Below are 14,567 nucleotides of genomic sequence, written 5' to 3'. Positions count from 1 at the left end.
AGGAGGGGGACACAGATTGAAGAGAATCGGCGGGAGGGGGAAGGGGAGATGAGGAGAATTTTATTTATTTTGGACTTGGTGAGTTGTTGGGATCTGGAAGGCGCTGCCCGAAAGGGCGGGGGAAGCAGATTCACCCTCGAAAAGGGTTGGGGGGGGTGGATTGGATAAATACTGGAAGGGAAATATTGGCAGGGCTATGGTGGAAAGAACTGGGAGTGGGGGGGGTGGGTGGAGAGAGTGTGGGACTAATCAGATAGCTCTTTCAAAGAGCCAGCACAGGCACGATGGGCCGAATGGCCTTCTCCTGTGCTGTTCTATGATGATATGCTTCATCGTCCATCCCTGAACGCTGAAAAGTGATGGTGGGTCTTCTCCAGAAGGTAATCCTGTGGGTCACGTATAGGCCCAGGCCGTCTAAGGATGGCAGATTTCCCTCCATAAAGAGACTGGATGGGTTGTTAGGGCAATCCAATGGTTTCACATTCATTTGGACCCATCCCAGATAATCCTTTAGCAGTGTCTTAAAACTATCAATCAAAATATGAACTCATCAACACCCACCCACCCACCCCACCGCCCACTCTTTCTGAGATAAGTGAGTTTGAAACTCAGCCAAGCACTCATAGTAAGCTCAGCTATAATATCAGCTCTTGGGAAATGTCAACGATGAAGCCTATCGAAACTGCAGGAACAGGTGGTAATTTTTTTTCCAAGCTGCACCAGATGGCCTGTCAATCAATGCACTACAGCAGCTTGTGTTTTTTTTTAACTCTACCCAGCATCAGCTGCAGTCTAGTTCTTTTTTTATTATTTATAAAGGGCTGGGACTTATTAAAAAATTCACATAATGGCACTTAAACAGAGCAAGAGAAGGTGGTGGTGGGAGGGGAGGGTGGTGATGGGCGGAAGCGTTTTATTCCCAATCTGTCAAAACTGGATTCCAAATGGTCCTGATGGGATTTGAACCATCGTTCTCTGGCATGTTGAGGCAGAGCCTGCAGATTACTAGCTCAGCCAATAGGTTGTACAGGGAGGAGATTGAGAAACTCCCTTTATTTTTAATTCATTCAGCATTTATTGCCCATGAGGGCTGAGTGTCTCACTAGTGCAGTTTAGAGTCAACCTCATTGCTGGGGGGTGGGGGGGGGGTGTCTGGAGTCACATGTGGGGCCAGAACAGGTACAGCAGGTTTAATTCCCTTGTTATGAGTGAACCAGATGGGTTCTTGGTAACAAATGTTCCATCATTTGGCTTCTAGGCCTAATGAAACTCATGACTTGAGTCAAGTCAGGCAGAAATGTTAATTGCAATCATCATCGAGGCCTGTACACACCACTGAGGGCACAACCGTGAATGGTCCTGAGGCAAGGGGAGGGGCATTTGTACAGAGCATCGGCAATGTTGGCGGGTGTGCAGGAGGGATGCCGGAAAGGAGGGTGTGGAGGGAAAGGTAGATGGAGGCGGTAAGGGGGGGAGGGGTGGGGGGGTGGGGGTAGAGGATGGGGGTGTGTGGAAGGGAGGGTGGTGGAGGGTGGGGGGAGAAGCAATGGGGGGGAGGGGAAGGGAGGGGGGGAAGGAATGGGCGAAGGGGGATGGGGGATGGGGGGTGGGTGTGGGTGGGGAGGGGAGGATGGGGCGATAGGGAAAGTGGGGGAAGGGGGAGATGGAGGAGGGGGGTGATATTGTGGGCGGGGGAGGTGAGGGTGAAGGGAAGGAAGTGGGGAGGGGAGGGGGGAAATGTGGGAATGGGGAGGGGAGGTCAAGGAGGTAGGGAGGGGAGGGGAATGGTGGGGGTGAAGGGAAGGGATGAAGGGAAGGGGGAATGGACTGACCTAAAGGGATGGGGAAGGGGGGAGGAGAAAGTGAGAGGAGGGGAATGGGGGAGGGGAGGAGGAAGGTTGGGGGGGGTTGGGGAGGGAAGGGGCGAGGGGTATGGATAGGGGAGAGGGTGGGGAGAGCAATGGTGAGGGCAGGGGAGAGGGAGCGGAGGAGATGGATGAGGGAATAGGGGAGGGGCAACAGGTGAGGGGATTGGGTAGGGCTGGGTAAGGGGTGATGGGTGATGGGGTGATGAGAAGAGAAGGGAATAGGAAGCGGAAGGGGCTACGTGTAATGAAAAGACTCTCGACCAATGTTGTGGAGGCTCTTGGGCCTCTGCTCAGGCCTCCTCTCGGGCCTCCTCTCGGGCCTCCGCTCAGGTCTCATCTTGTGCCCCCTCTCAGGCCTCCCCTCAGGCCTCCCCTCAGGCCTCCTCTCAGGCCTCCCCTCAGGCCTCCTCTCAGGCCTCCCCTCAGGCCTCCTCTCAGGCCCCCTCTCAGGCCTCCCCTCAGGCCTCCCCTCAGGCCCCCTCTCAAGCCTCCCCTCAGGCCTCCCCTCAGGCCCCCTCTCAGGCCCCCTCTCAGGCCTCCCCTCAGGCCCCCTCTCAGGCCTCCCCTCAGGCCTCCCCTCAGGCCCCCTCTCAGGCCTCCCCTCAGGCCTCCTCTCAGGCCTCCTCTCAGGCCTCCTCTCAGGCCTCCTCTCAGGCCTCCCCTCAGGCCTCCCCTCAGGCCCCCTCTCAGGCCTCCCCTCAGGCCTCCCCTCAGGCCCCCTCTCAGGCCCCCTCTCAGGCCTCCCCTCAGGCCCCCTCTCAGGCCTCCCCTCAGGCCTCCCCTCAGGCCTCCTCTCAGGCCCCCTCTCAGGCCTCCTCTCAGGCCTCCTCTCAGGCCTCCCCTCAGGCCTCCTCTCAGGCCTCCCCTCAGGCCCCCTCTCAGGCCTCCCCTCAGGCCTCCCCTCAGGCCTCCTCTCAGGCCTCCCCTCAGGCCCCCTCTCAGGCCTCCCCTCAGGCCTCCCCTCAGGCCTCCCCTCAGGCCTCCTCTCAGGCCTCCTCTTGGGCCTCTTCTTGGGCCTTCTCTCAGGTCTCTTCTTGTGCCTCCTCTCGGGCCTCCCCTCAGGCCCCCCCTCAGGCCTCCCCTCAGGCCTCCCCTCAGGCCTCCCCTCAGGCCTCCCCTCAGGCCCCCCCTCAGGCCTCCCCTCAGGCCTCTTCTTGGGGTTGTCAGGCTGGGAAGCAGATAGAACAACACTCCAGACAGATTTCCAAGCAGTCGGACGAACCACAGCAATCCTCCAGTACCCCACACTCCATGTTGCAAGGGCAGGTCTCTTCACTCCCTCGGCAGGCCTCTCCTGAACCACAGCAGCAGCAGCAGCAGCAGCAGCTGGCCTGAGCACCGGCCTCTCCACCAGCCCCACACGAGGCACAATCCAGCAGGAGGTCACAGAACACCAGCAGCTCACAAAACAGGCATGCAAGGATGCAATGGATGCAGCAATCTGCAGAGAGAGAGAGAGAGAGAAAGAGAAATAGAGAGGGTGTGGGGAGAGAGCGGGAGGGGTGGGAGTGGGGAGAGAGAGATAGAGAGGGTATGTGTGGAGAGAGTGGATGGGTAGGAGTGGGGGGAGAGAGAGAGAGAGAGAGAGGGTGTGTGCAGAGATTGGGGGAGAGGGAGGGAGGGAGAGAGAGGGAGGGAGAGAGAGAGAGAGGGAGATGGAGAGAGAGAGACAGTGTTGGGATAGAGCAGGGGGAGGGAGAGAGAGAGAGAGGGAGGGGGAGAGAGAGAGAGAAAGAGAGGGTGTGTGCAGAGATTGGGAGAGAGAGAGGGAGAGAGAGAGAGAAAGAGAGAGAGAGAGAGTGTGTGCAAAGATTAGGGAGAGGGAGGGAGGGAGAGAGGGAGGGAGAGGGAGAGAGAGAGAAAAAGAGAGAGTGTGTGTGCAGAGATTGGGGGAGAGGGAGGGAGGGAGAGAGGCAGAGAGGAGGGAAGGGAGAAATGGTGTGACAGGAGAGAGAGAGAGAGAGAGAGAGAGAGACAGACAGAGAGAAACAGAGAGAGAGAGACAGGATGAGAGAGGGATAAGGGAGACAGAGAAAGGTGGGAAGAGAGGGAGAGGGGGAGAGAGAGAGAAGACAGAGAGAGAGATGGGGTATGTGAGGGGGAGTGGGAGGGAAGAGAAAGTGGGGGCAAGAGATTCAAGGAGAGAGAGAGAGAGAGGGAAGTGCGGGGAGAGAGAAAATGAGAGAGGGCAAGAGAGAGAGAGATGGGAAAAATATCAGCAAAGGGTGAGCAGGAGACGGAGAAAGATATAGAGAGGAAAGAGAGAGAGATAGAGGGATGGGAGAGAGAGGAGAGCAGAGAAACAGAGTGTGATAGATAGGGGGGGAACAAAAGAGAGAGGAAATATGACTAGGAAAGAGATAGGCAGGGGAGAATGGGGAGAGAAAGATGGAGGAGGGAGAAGAGGACAGGGTGTGAGAGAGAGTGAAGAAGGACAAGTCAGAGAAAGGGAGATGAGCAGAAAGAGTGGGAAAAGACAGAAAGAATTATACAAGTTAGAATATAATCACCCAAATCAACCACAAACACAGAATCAAACTGAGGGGCAACACGCACGAGGGTCACAGAGAGAAGTGTGGGCTTTTTCAGTGTTACAGTGAGGGATGTGGGGTACATCAGAGTGTTACAGTGAGGGGTGTGGGGTATATCAGTGTTACAGTGAGGGGTGCGGGGTATATCAGAGTGTTACAGTGAGGGATGTGGGGTACATCAGAGTGTTACAGTGAGGGGTGTGGGGTATATCAGTGTTACAGTGAGGGATGTGGGGTATATCAGAGTGTTACAGTGAGGGGTGTGGGATATATCAGTGTGTTACAGTGAGGGGTGTGGGGTATATCAGAGTGTTACAGTGAGGGGTGTGGGGTATATCAGAGTGTTACAGTGAGGGGTGTGGGATATATCAGTGTGTTACAGTGAGGTGTGTGGGGTATATCAGAGTGTTACAGTGAGGGGTGTATGGGTATATCAGAGTGTTACAGTGAGGGGTGTAGGGTATAACAGAGTGTTACAGTGAGGGGTGTGGGGTATATCAGAGTGTTACAGTGAGGGGTGTGGGATATATCAGAACGTTACATTGAGGGGTGTGGGATATATCAGAGTGTTACATTGAGGGGTGTGGGATATATCAGAATGTTACATTAAGGGGTGTGGGTTATATCAGTATTACAGAGAGGGGTGTGGGGTATATCAGAATGTTACAGTGAGGGGTGTGGGGTATATCAGAATGTTATAGTGAGGGGTGTGGGGTATATCTGAGTGTTACAGTGAGGGGTGTGAGGTATATATGAGTGCTACACTGAGGGGTGTGAGGTATATAAGAGTGTTACACTGAGGGGAGTGGGGTATGCCAGAGTTTTACAAAGAGGGGTGAGGGGTATATCAGAGTGTTACAGTGAGGGGTGTGGGGTATATATGAGTGCTACAGTGAGGGGTGTGAGGTATATAAGAGTGTTACACTGAGGGGAGTGGGATATGTCAGTGTTACAGTGAGGGGTGTGGAGTATATATTTGTTTTACAGTGAGGGGTGTCGGATATATCAAAGTATTACATTGAGCGTTCAGGGAAATATCAGTGTGTTTACAGTGAGCGGTGTGGGGTACATCAGAATGTTACTGTGGGGAATGTGGGCTATATCAGGGTGTTACTGTGGGGGGTGTGAGGTATATATGAGTGCTACCCTGAGGAGTGTGAGGTATATAAGAGTGTTACACTGAGGGGAGTGGGGTATGCCATGGTTTTACAGAGAGGGGTGAGGGGTATATCAGAGTGTTACAGTGAGGGGTGTGGGGTATATATGAGTGCTACAGTGAGGGGTGTGGGGTATATATTTGTTTTACAGTGAGGGGTGTCGGATATATCAAAGTATTACATTGAGCGTTCAGGGAAATATCAGTGTGTTACAGTGAGCGGTGTTGGGTACATCAGAGTGTTACTGTGGGGAATGTGGGCTATATCAGGGTGTTACTGTGGGGGGTGTGAGGTATATATGAGTGCTACACTGAGGAGTGTGAGGTATATAAGAGTGTTACACTGAGGGGAGTGGGGTATGCCAGAGTGTTACAGAGAGGGGTGAGGGGTATATCAGAGTGTTACAGTGAGGGGTGTGGGGTATATCAGAGTGTTACAGTGAGGGGTGTGGCGTTTATCTGAGTGTTACAGTGAGGGGTGTGGGATATATCAGACTATTGCAGTGTGGGCTGTGGGGAATGTCAGAGTGTAACAGCAAAGGATGTGGGGTTTATCAGAGTGTTGCAATGAGGGGAGTAGGATATATCAGAGTTTTACAATAAGGGGTGTGGGGTATATCAGAGTGTTACATTGAGGGTTGTAGGATATATCAGAGTGTTACAGTGAGGGGTGTGGGGTATATCAGTGTTACAGTGAGGGATGTGGGGTATATCAGAGAGTTAAAGTGAGGGGTGTGGGGTATATCAGAGTGTTAAAGTGAGGGGTGTGGGGTATACCAGAGTGTTACTGTGAGGGGTCTTGGGTATATCAGAGTGTTACAATGAGGGGTGTGGGATATATCAGAGTGACATTGAAGGGTGTGGGATATATCAGAGTGTTAGAATGAGGGGTGTGGGTTATATCAGAGTGTTACAGTGAGGGGTTTGGGGTATATCAGAGTGTTACAGAGAGGGATGTGGGGTATATCAGATTGTTACAGTGAGGGGTGTGGGACCTGTCAGAGAGTTACAGTGAGGGTTGAGGGGTATATCAGGTTGTTACAGTGAGGGAACTGGGGTATATCAGAGTGTTACAGTGAGGGGTCTGGGTATAGCAGTGTTTTACATTGAGGGGTGTGGGGTATATCAGAGTGTTACATTGAGGTGTGTGTGGTATATCAGAGTGTTACAGTGAGGGGTGAGGGGTATATCATGGTGTTACAGTGAGGGGTGTGGGGTATATATGAGTGCGACAGTGAGGGGTGTGGGTTATTTCAAAGTGTTCCAGTGTGGGGTGTGGGCTACATCGGAGTGTAACAGTGAGGTGAGTGGGGTATGTCAGAGTATTACATTGAAGGTTCAGGGATATACCAGAGTGTTACAGTGAGGGGTGTGGGGTATATCAGAGTTTTACATTGAGGGGTGTGTGGTATATCAGAGTGCTACAGCGACGGGTGTGGGGTATATCAGAGTGTTACAGTGAGGGGTATGGGGTATTTCAGAGTGTTACAGTGAGGGGTATGGGGTATATCAGTGTTAAAGTGAAGTGTGTGGGGTATATCAGAGTGTTACAGTGAGTGGTGTAGGGTATATCAGAGTGTTACAGTGAGGGGTGTTGGATAAATCAGAGTGTTACATTGAGTGTTATGGGACATATCAGAGTGATACATTGAGGGGTGTCGGGTATATCAGTGTGTTACAGTGAGGGGTGTGGGATATATCAGAGTGTTACATTGAGGGGTGTGGGGTATATCAGAGTGTTACATTGAGGGGTGTGTGGTATATCAGAGTGTTACAGTGAGGAGTGTGGGGATTTTCAGAGTGTTACAGTGAGGGGTGTGGGCTACATCGGAGTGTAACAGTGAGGGGAGTGGGGTATGTCAGAGTATTACATTGAAGGTTCAGGGATATATCAGTGTGTTACAGTGAGTGGTGTGGAGTACATCAGAGTATTACAATGAGGGGTGTGGGGAATATCAGAGTGTTACAGCGACGGGTGTGGGGTATATCAGAGTGTTACAGTGAGGGGTATGGGGTATTTTAGAGTGTTACAGTGAGGGGTATGGGGTATATCAGTGTTAAAGTGAAGTGTGTGGGGTATATCAGAGTGCCACAGTGAGGGGTGTGGGGTATATCAGTGTTACAGTGAGGGGTGTAGGGTATATCAGAGTGTTACAGTGAGGGGTGTTGGATAAATCAGAGTGTTACATTGAGTGTTATGGGACATATCAGAGTGATACATTGAGGGGTGTCGGGTATATCAGTGTGTTACAGTGAGGGGTGTGGGATATATCAGAGTGTTACATTAAGGATTGTGGGGTATATCAGAGTGTTACATTGAGGGGTGTGTGGTATATCAATGTGTTACAGTGAGGGGTGTGGAGTATATCAGAATGTTACATTGAGGGGTGTGGGGTATTTCAGAGTGTTACAGTAAGGGGTGTGGGCAAAATCGGAGTGTAACAGTGAGGGGAGTGGGGTATGTCAGAGTATTACATTGAAGGTTCAGGGAAATATCAGTGTGTTACAGTGAGGGGTGTGGGGTATATCAGAGTTTTACATTGAGGGGTGTGTGGTATATCAGAGTGTTACATTGAGAGGTGTGGGGTATATCAGAGTGTTACAGTGAGGGGTCTGGGCGATATCAGAGTGTTACAGTGAGGTGTGTGGGTTATATCAGAGTGTTACAGTGAGGGGTGTGGGCTATATTGGAGTGTAACAGTGAGGGGAGTGGGGTATGTCAGCGAATTACATTGAGGGAGTCAGGGATATATCTTAGTGTTAGAGTGAGAAGTGTGGAGTACATCAGAATATTACAATGAGGGGTTTGGGAATATCAGAGTGTTACAGCGAGGGGTGTGGGGTATATCAGAGTGTTACAGTGAGGGGTGTGGGGTATATCAGTGTTACAGTGAGGGGTGTTGTGTATATCAGAGTGTCACAGCGAGGGGTGTGGGGTATATCAGTGTTACAGTGAGGGGTGTTGGGTATATCAGAGTGTTACAGTGAGTGTTGTGGGACATATCAGAGTGTTACATTGAGGCATGTGGGGTATATCAAAGTGTTACAGTTAGGGGTGTGGGCTACATCGGAGTGTAACAGTGAGGGAAGTGGTGTATGTCAGAGTATTACATTGAAGGTTCAGGGATATATCAGTGTGTTACAGTGAGGGGTGTGGAGTACATCAGAGTATTACAATGAGGGGTGTGGGGAATATCAGAGTGTTACAGTGACGGGTGTGGGGTATATCAGAGTGTTACAGTGAGGGATGTGGGGTATATCAGTGTTACAGTGAGGGGTGCTGGTTATATCAGAGTGTTACAGTGAGGGCACTGGGTTATATCAGAGTGTTACAGTGAGGGGTGTGGGGTATATCAGTGTTACAGTGAGAGGTCTGGGGTATATCAGTGTTATAGTGAGGGGTGTGGGGTATATCAGAGTGTTACAGTGAGGGGTGTGGGGTATATCAGAGCGTTACATTGAGGGGTGTGTGGCATATCAGAGTGTTACATTGAGGGGTGTGGGGTATATCAGAGTGTTACAGCGAGGTGTGTGCGGTATATCAGAGTCTTACAGCGAGATATGTGGGGTATATCAGAGTGTTACAGTGAGGGGTGTGGGGTATTTCTGAGTGTTACAGTGAGGGGTATGGGTTATATCAGTGTTACAGTGAGGGGTCTGGGGTATATCAGTGTTACAGTGAGGGGTGTTGGGTATATCAGAGTGTTACAATGAGGGGTGTGGAGTATATCAGAGTGTCACAGTGAGGGGTGTAGGGTATATCAGTGTTACAGTGAGGGGTGCAGGGTATATCCGAGTGTTACTGTGAGGGGTGTTGGGTATATCAGAGTGTTACAATGAGTGTTGTTGGACATATCAGAGTGTTCCATTGAGGGGTGTCGGGTATATCTGTGTTACAGTGAGGGGTGTGGGATATATCAGAGTGTTACAGTGAGGGGTGAGGGGTATATCAGAATGTTACAGTGAGGGGACTGTGGGATATCAGATTGTTACAGTGAGGGATGTGGGATATATCAGAGTGTTAAATTGAGGGGTGTGAGTTATTTCAGTGTTACAGTGAGGGGTGTGGGTTATATCAGAGTGTTACAGAGAGGGATGTGGTGTATATCAGTGTTACAGTGAGGGGTGTGTTGGGTATATCAGAGTGTTACAGTGAGGGGTCTGGGGTATATCAGTGTTACAGTGAGGGGTGTGGGATATATCAGAGTGTTACATTGAGGGGTGTGGGGTATATCAGATTGTTACATTGAGGGGTGAGTGGTATATCAGAGTGTTACATTGCGGTGTGTGATGTATATCAGAGTGTTACAGCGAGATATGTGGGGTATATCAGAGTGTTACAGTGAGGGGTGTGGGCTATATCAGAGTGTTACAGTGAGGGGTGTGGGTTATATTGGAGTGTAACAGTGAGGAGAGTGCGGTATATCAGCGAATTACATTGATGGTTCAGGGATATATCTTAGTGTTAGATTGAGAGGTGTGGAGTACATCAGAGTATTGCAATGAGGTGTGTGGGAATATCAGAGTGTTACAGCGAGGGGTGTGGGGTACATCAGAGTGTTACAGTGAGGGGTGTGGTGTATTTCAGATTGTTACAGTGAGGGTGTGGGGTATATCCGTGTTACAGTGAGGGGTGTTGGTTATATCAGAGTGTCACAGTGAGGGGTGTGGGGTATATCAGTGTTACAGTGAGGGGTGTGGGGTATATCAGAGTGGCACAGTGAGGGTTGTGGGGTATATCAGTGTTACAGTGAGTGGTGTGGGGTATATCAGAGTGTTACAGTGAGGGGTGTTGGATATATCAGAGTGTTACAGTGAGTGTTGTGGGACATATCAGAGAGTTACATTGAGGGGTGTCGGGTTTATCAGTGTGTTACAGTGAGGGGTGTGGGATATATCAGAGTGTTACAGTGAGTGTTGTGGGACATATCAGAGTGTTCCATTGAGGGGTGTCGGGTATATCAGTGTGTTACAGTGAGCGGTGAGGGATATAACAGAGTGTTACAGCGAGCGGTGTGGGATATAACAGATTGTTACAGTGAGGGGTGAGGGGTATATCAGAGTGTTACAGTGAGGGGTCTGTGGCATATATCAGAGTGTTACATTGAGGGGTGTGGGTTATATCAGTGTTACAGTGAGGGGTGTGGGGTATATCAGAATGTTACAGAGAGGTATGTGGGATATAACAGTATTATAGTGAGGGGTGTGTTGAGTATATCAGAGTGTTACAGTGAGGGGACTGGGGTACCTCAGAGTTTTACATTGTGGGGTGTGGGGTATATCAGTGTTACAGTGAGGGTTCTGGGGTATATCAGTGTTACAGTGAGGGGTGTAGGGTATATCTGAGTGTTACAGTGAGGGGTGTGGGGTATACCAGAGTGTTACATTGAGGAATGTGTGGTATGTCAGAGTGTTACATTGAGGGGTGTGGGGTATATCAGAGTGTTACAGCGAGGTGTGTGCGGTATATCAGAGTGTTACAGCGAGATACGTGGTGTATATCAGAGTGTTACAGTGAGGGATGTGGGGTATATCAGAGTGTTACAGTGAGGGGTGTGGGGTGTTTCAGAATGTTACAGTGAGGCTATGGGGTATATCAGTGTTACTGTGAGGGGTGTGGGGTATATCAGAGTGCCACAGTGAGGGGTGTGGTTTATATCAGTGTTAAAGTGAGAGGTGTAGGGTATATCAGACTGTTACAGTGAGGAATGTTGGATATATCAGAGTGTTACAGTGAGTGTTGTGGGACATATCAGAGTGTTACATTGAGGGGTGTCGGGTTTATCAGTGTGTTACAGTGAGGGGTGTGGGATATATCAGAGTGTTACATTGAGGGGTGTGGGTTATATCAGAGTGTTACAGTGAGAGGTGTGGGGTATATATGAGTGCGACAGTGAGGGTTGTGGGGTATTTCAGAGTGTTACAGTGAGGGGTGTGGGCTACATCGGAGATTAACAGTGAGGGGAGTGAGGTATGTCCGAGTATTACATTGAAGTTTCAGGGATATATCAGTGTGTTACAGTGAGGGATGTGGAATACATCAGAGCATTACAATGAGGGGTGTGGAGAATATCAAAGTGTTACAGCGACGGGTGTGCGGTATATCAGAGTGTAACAGTGAGGGGTGTGGTGTATTTCAGAGTGTTGCAATGAGGGTTATGCGGTATATCAGTGTTATAGTGAGGTGTGTAGGGTATATCAGTGTTACAGTGAGGGGTATGGGGTATATCAGAGTGTCACAGTGATGGTTGTGTGGTATTTCAGTGTTACAGTGAGGGGTGTGGGGTATATCAGAGTGTTACAGTGAGGGGTGTTGGGTCTATCAGAGTGTTACAGTGAGTGTTGTGGGACATATCAGAGTGTTCCATTGAGGGGTGTCGGGTATATCATTGTGTTACAGTGAGTGGTGTGGGATATAACAGAGTGTTACAGTGAGGGGTCTGTGGGATATCAGAGTGTTACAGTGAGGGGTGTGGGATATATCAGTGTTACAGTGAGGGGTGTGTTGGGTATATCAGAGTGTTACAGTGAGGGGACGGGGGTCTATCAGAGTGTTACAGTGAGGGGTGTGGGGTATATCAGTGTTACAGTGAGGTTTCTGGGGTATATCAGTGTTACAGTGAGGGGTGCGGTTTATACCAGAGTGTTACATTGAGGGGTGTGGGGTATATCAGAGTGTTACAGCGAGGTGTGTGCGGTATATCAGAGTGTTACAGCGAGATATGTGGGGTATATCAGAATGTTACAGTGAGGGGTGTGGGGTATATCAGAGTGTTACAGTGAGGGGTGTGGGGTATTTCAGAGTGTTACAGTGAGGGGTATGGGGTATATCAGTGTTACATTGAGGGGTGTGGGGTATATCAGAGTGCCACAGTGAAGGGAGTGGGGTATATCAGTGTTACAGTGAGGGGTGTAGGGTATATCAGAGTATTACAGTGAGGGGTGTTGGATATATCAGAGTGTTAAAGTGAGTGTTGTGGGACATATCAGAGTATTACGTTGAGGGGTGTCGGGTATATCAGTGTGTTACAGTGAGGGGTGTGGGGTATATCAGAGTGTTACATTGAGGGGTGTCGGGTATATCAGATTGATACATTGAGGGTTGTCGGGTATATCAGAGTGTTACAGTGAGGGGTGTGGGCTATATTGGAGTGTAACAGTGAGGGGAGTGGGGTATGTCAGCGAATTACATTGAGGGAGTCAGGGATATATCTTAGTGTTAGAGTGAGAAGTGTGGAGTACATCAGAATATTACAAAGAGGGGTTTGGGAATATCAGAGTGTTACCGCGAGGGGTGTGGGGAATATCAGAGTGTTACAGTGAGCGGTGTGGGGTACATCAGTGTTACAGTGAGGGGTGTGGGGTATATCAGAGTGTTACAGTGAGGGGTGTGGGGTATATCAGTGTTACAGTGAGGGGTGTTGGGTATATCAGAGTGTTACAGTGAGTGTTGTGGGACATATCAGAGTGTTACATTGAGGCGTGTTGTGTATATCAGAGTGTCACAGTGAGGGGTGTGGGGTATATCAGTGTTACAGTGAGTGGTGTCAGGTATATCAGAGTGTTACAGTGAGGGGTGTGGGATAAATCAGAGTGTTACATTGAGGGGTGTGGGGTATATCAGAGTGTTACATTGATGGGTGTGGGGTATATCAGAGTGTTACATTGAGGGGTGTGGTGTATTTCAGAGTGTTCCAGTGTGGGGTGTGGGCTACATCGGAGTGTAACAGTGAGGTGAGTGGGGTATGTCAGAGTGTTACGTTGAAGGTTCAGGGATATATCAGTGTGTTACAGTGAGTGGTGTGGAGTACATCAGAGTATTACAATGAGGGGTGTGGGGAATATCAGAGTGTTACAGAGACGGGTGTGGGGTATATCAGAGTGTTACAGTGAGGGGTATGGGGTATTTCAGAGTGTTACAGTGAGGGGTATGGGGTATATCAGTGTTAAAGTGAAGTGTGTGGGGTATATCAGAGTGCCACAGTGAGGGGTGTGGGGTGTATCAGTGTTAAGTGAGGAGTGTAGGGTATATCAGAGTGTTACAGTGAGGGGTGTTGGATAAATCAGAGTGTTACATTGAGTGTTATGGGACATATCAGAGTGATACATTGAGGGGTGTCGGGTATATCAGTGTGTTACAGTGAGGGGTGTGGGATATATCAGAGTGTTACATTAAGGATTGTGGGGTATATCAGAGTGTTACATTGAGGGGTGTGTGGTATATCAGAGTGTTACAGTGAGGGGTGTGGGGTATATCAGAATGTTACATTGAGGGGTGTGGGGTATTTCAGAGTGTTACAGTGAGGGGTGTGGGGTATACCTGAGTGCGACAGTGAGGAGTGTGGGGATTTTCAGAGTGTTAAAGTGAGGGGTGTGGGCAACATCGGAGTGTAACAGTGAGGGGAGTGGGGTATGTCAGAGTATTACATTGAAGGTTCAGGGAAATATCAGTGTGTTACAGTGAGGGGTGTGGGGTATATCAGAGTTTTACATTGAGGGGTGTGTGGTATATCAGAGTGTTACATTGAGAGGTGTGGGGTATATCAGAGTTTTACAGTGAGGGGTCTGGGCGATATCAGAGTGTTACAGTGAGGTGTGTGGGTTATATCAGAGTGTTACAGTGAGGGGTGTGGGCTATATTGGAGTGTAACAGTGAGGGGAGTGGGGTATGTCAGCGAATTACTTTGAGGGAGTCAGGGATATATCTTAGTGTTAGAATGAGAAGTGTGGAGTACATCAGAATATTACAATGAGGGGTTTGGGAATATCAGAGTGTTACAGCGAGGGGTGTGGGGTATATCAGAGTGTTACAGTGAGCGGTGTGGGGTATATCAGTGTTACAGTGAGTAGTGTTGTGTATATCAGAGTGTCACAGTGAGGGGTGTTGGGTATATCAGTGTTACAGTGAGGAATCTGGGGTATATCAGAGTGTCACATTGAGGGGTGTGGGGTATATCAAAGTGTTACAGTTAGGGGTGTGGGGTAATTCAGAGAGTTACAGTGAGGGGTGTG

At 49.7% G+C, this 14,567-nt stretch overlaps 1 protein-coding gene across 3 annotated transcripts in view; it reads right to left on the bottom strand.

Annotated features, from left to right (window-relative positions):
- Positions 1-3,020: 3,020 nt before the first annotated feature.
- LOC121274283 (myoD family inhibitor-like) overlaps positions 3,021-14,567 on the bottom strand; it is a 220,221-nt gene continuing 208,674 nt past the window's right edge. For all 3 annotated transcript variants that reach the window (XM_041181509.1, XM_041181510.1, XM_041181511.1), the window contains one exon: positions 3,021-3,309. In XM_041181509.1, the coding sequence (XP_041037443.1) occupies positions 3,032-3,309 (278 nt within the window). In that variant the 3' untranslated portion in view covers positions 3,021-3,031. The remainder of the gene's footprint in view (positions 3,310-14,567) is intronic.

This window comes from Carcharodon carcharias, assembly GCF_017639515.1.
Source record: "Carcharodon carcharias isolate sCarCar2 chromosome 35 unlocalized genomic scaffold, sCarCar2.pri SUPER_35_unloc_8, whole genome shotgun sequence".
In the NCBI taxonomy this organism is placed as follows: Eukaryota; Metazoa; Chordata; class Chondrichthyes; order Lamniformes; family Lamnidae; genus Carcharodon; species Carcharodon carcharias.
The sequence above is the reverse complement of the archived record's forward strand: the minus strand, read 5'-3'. Positions and strand labels throughout refer to the sequence as shown.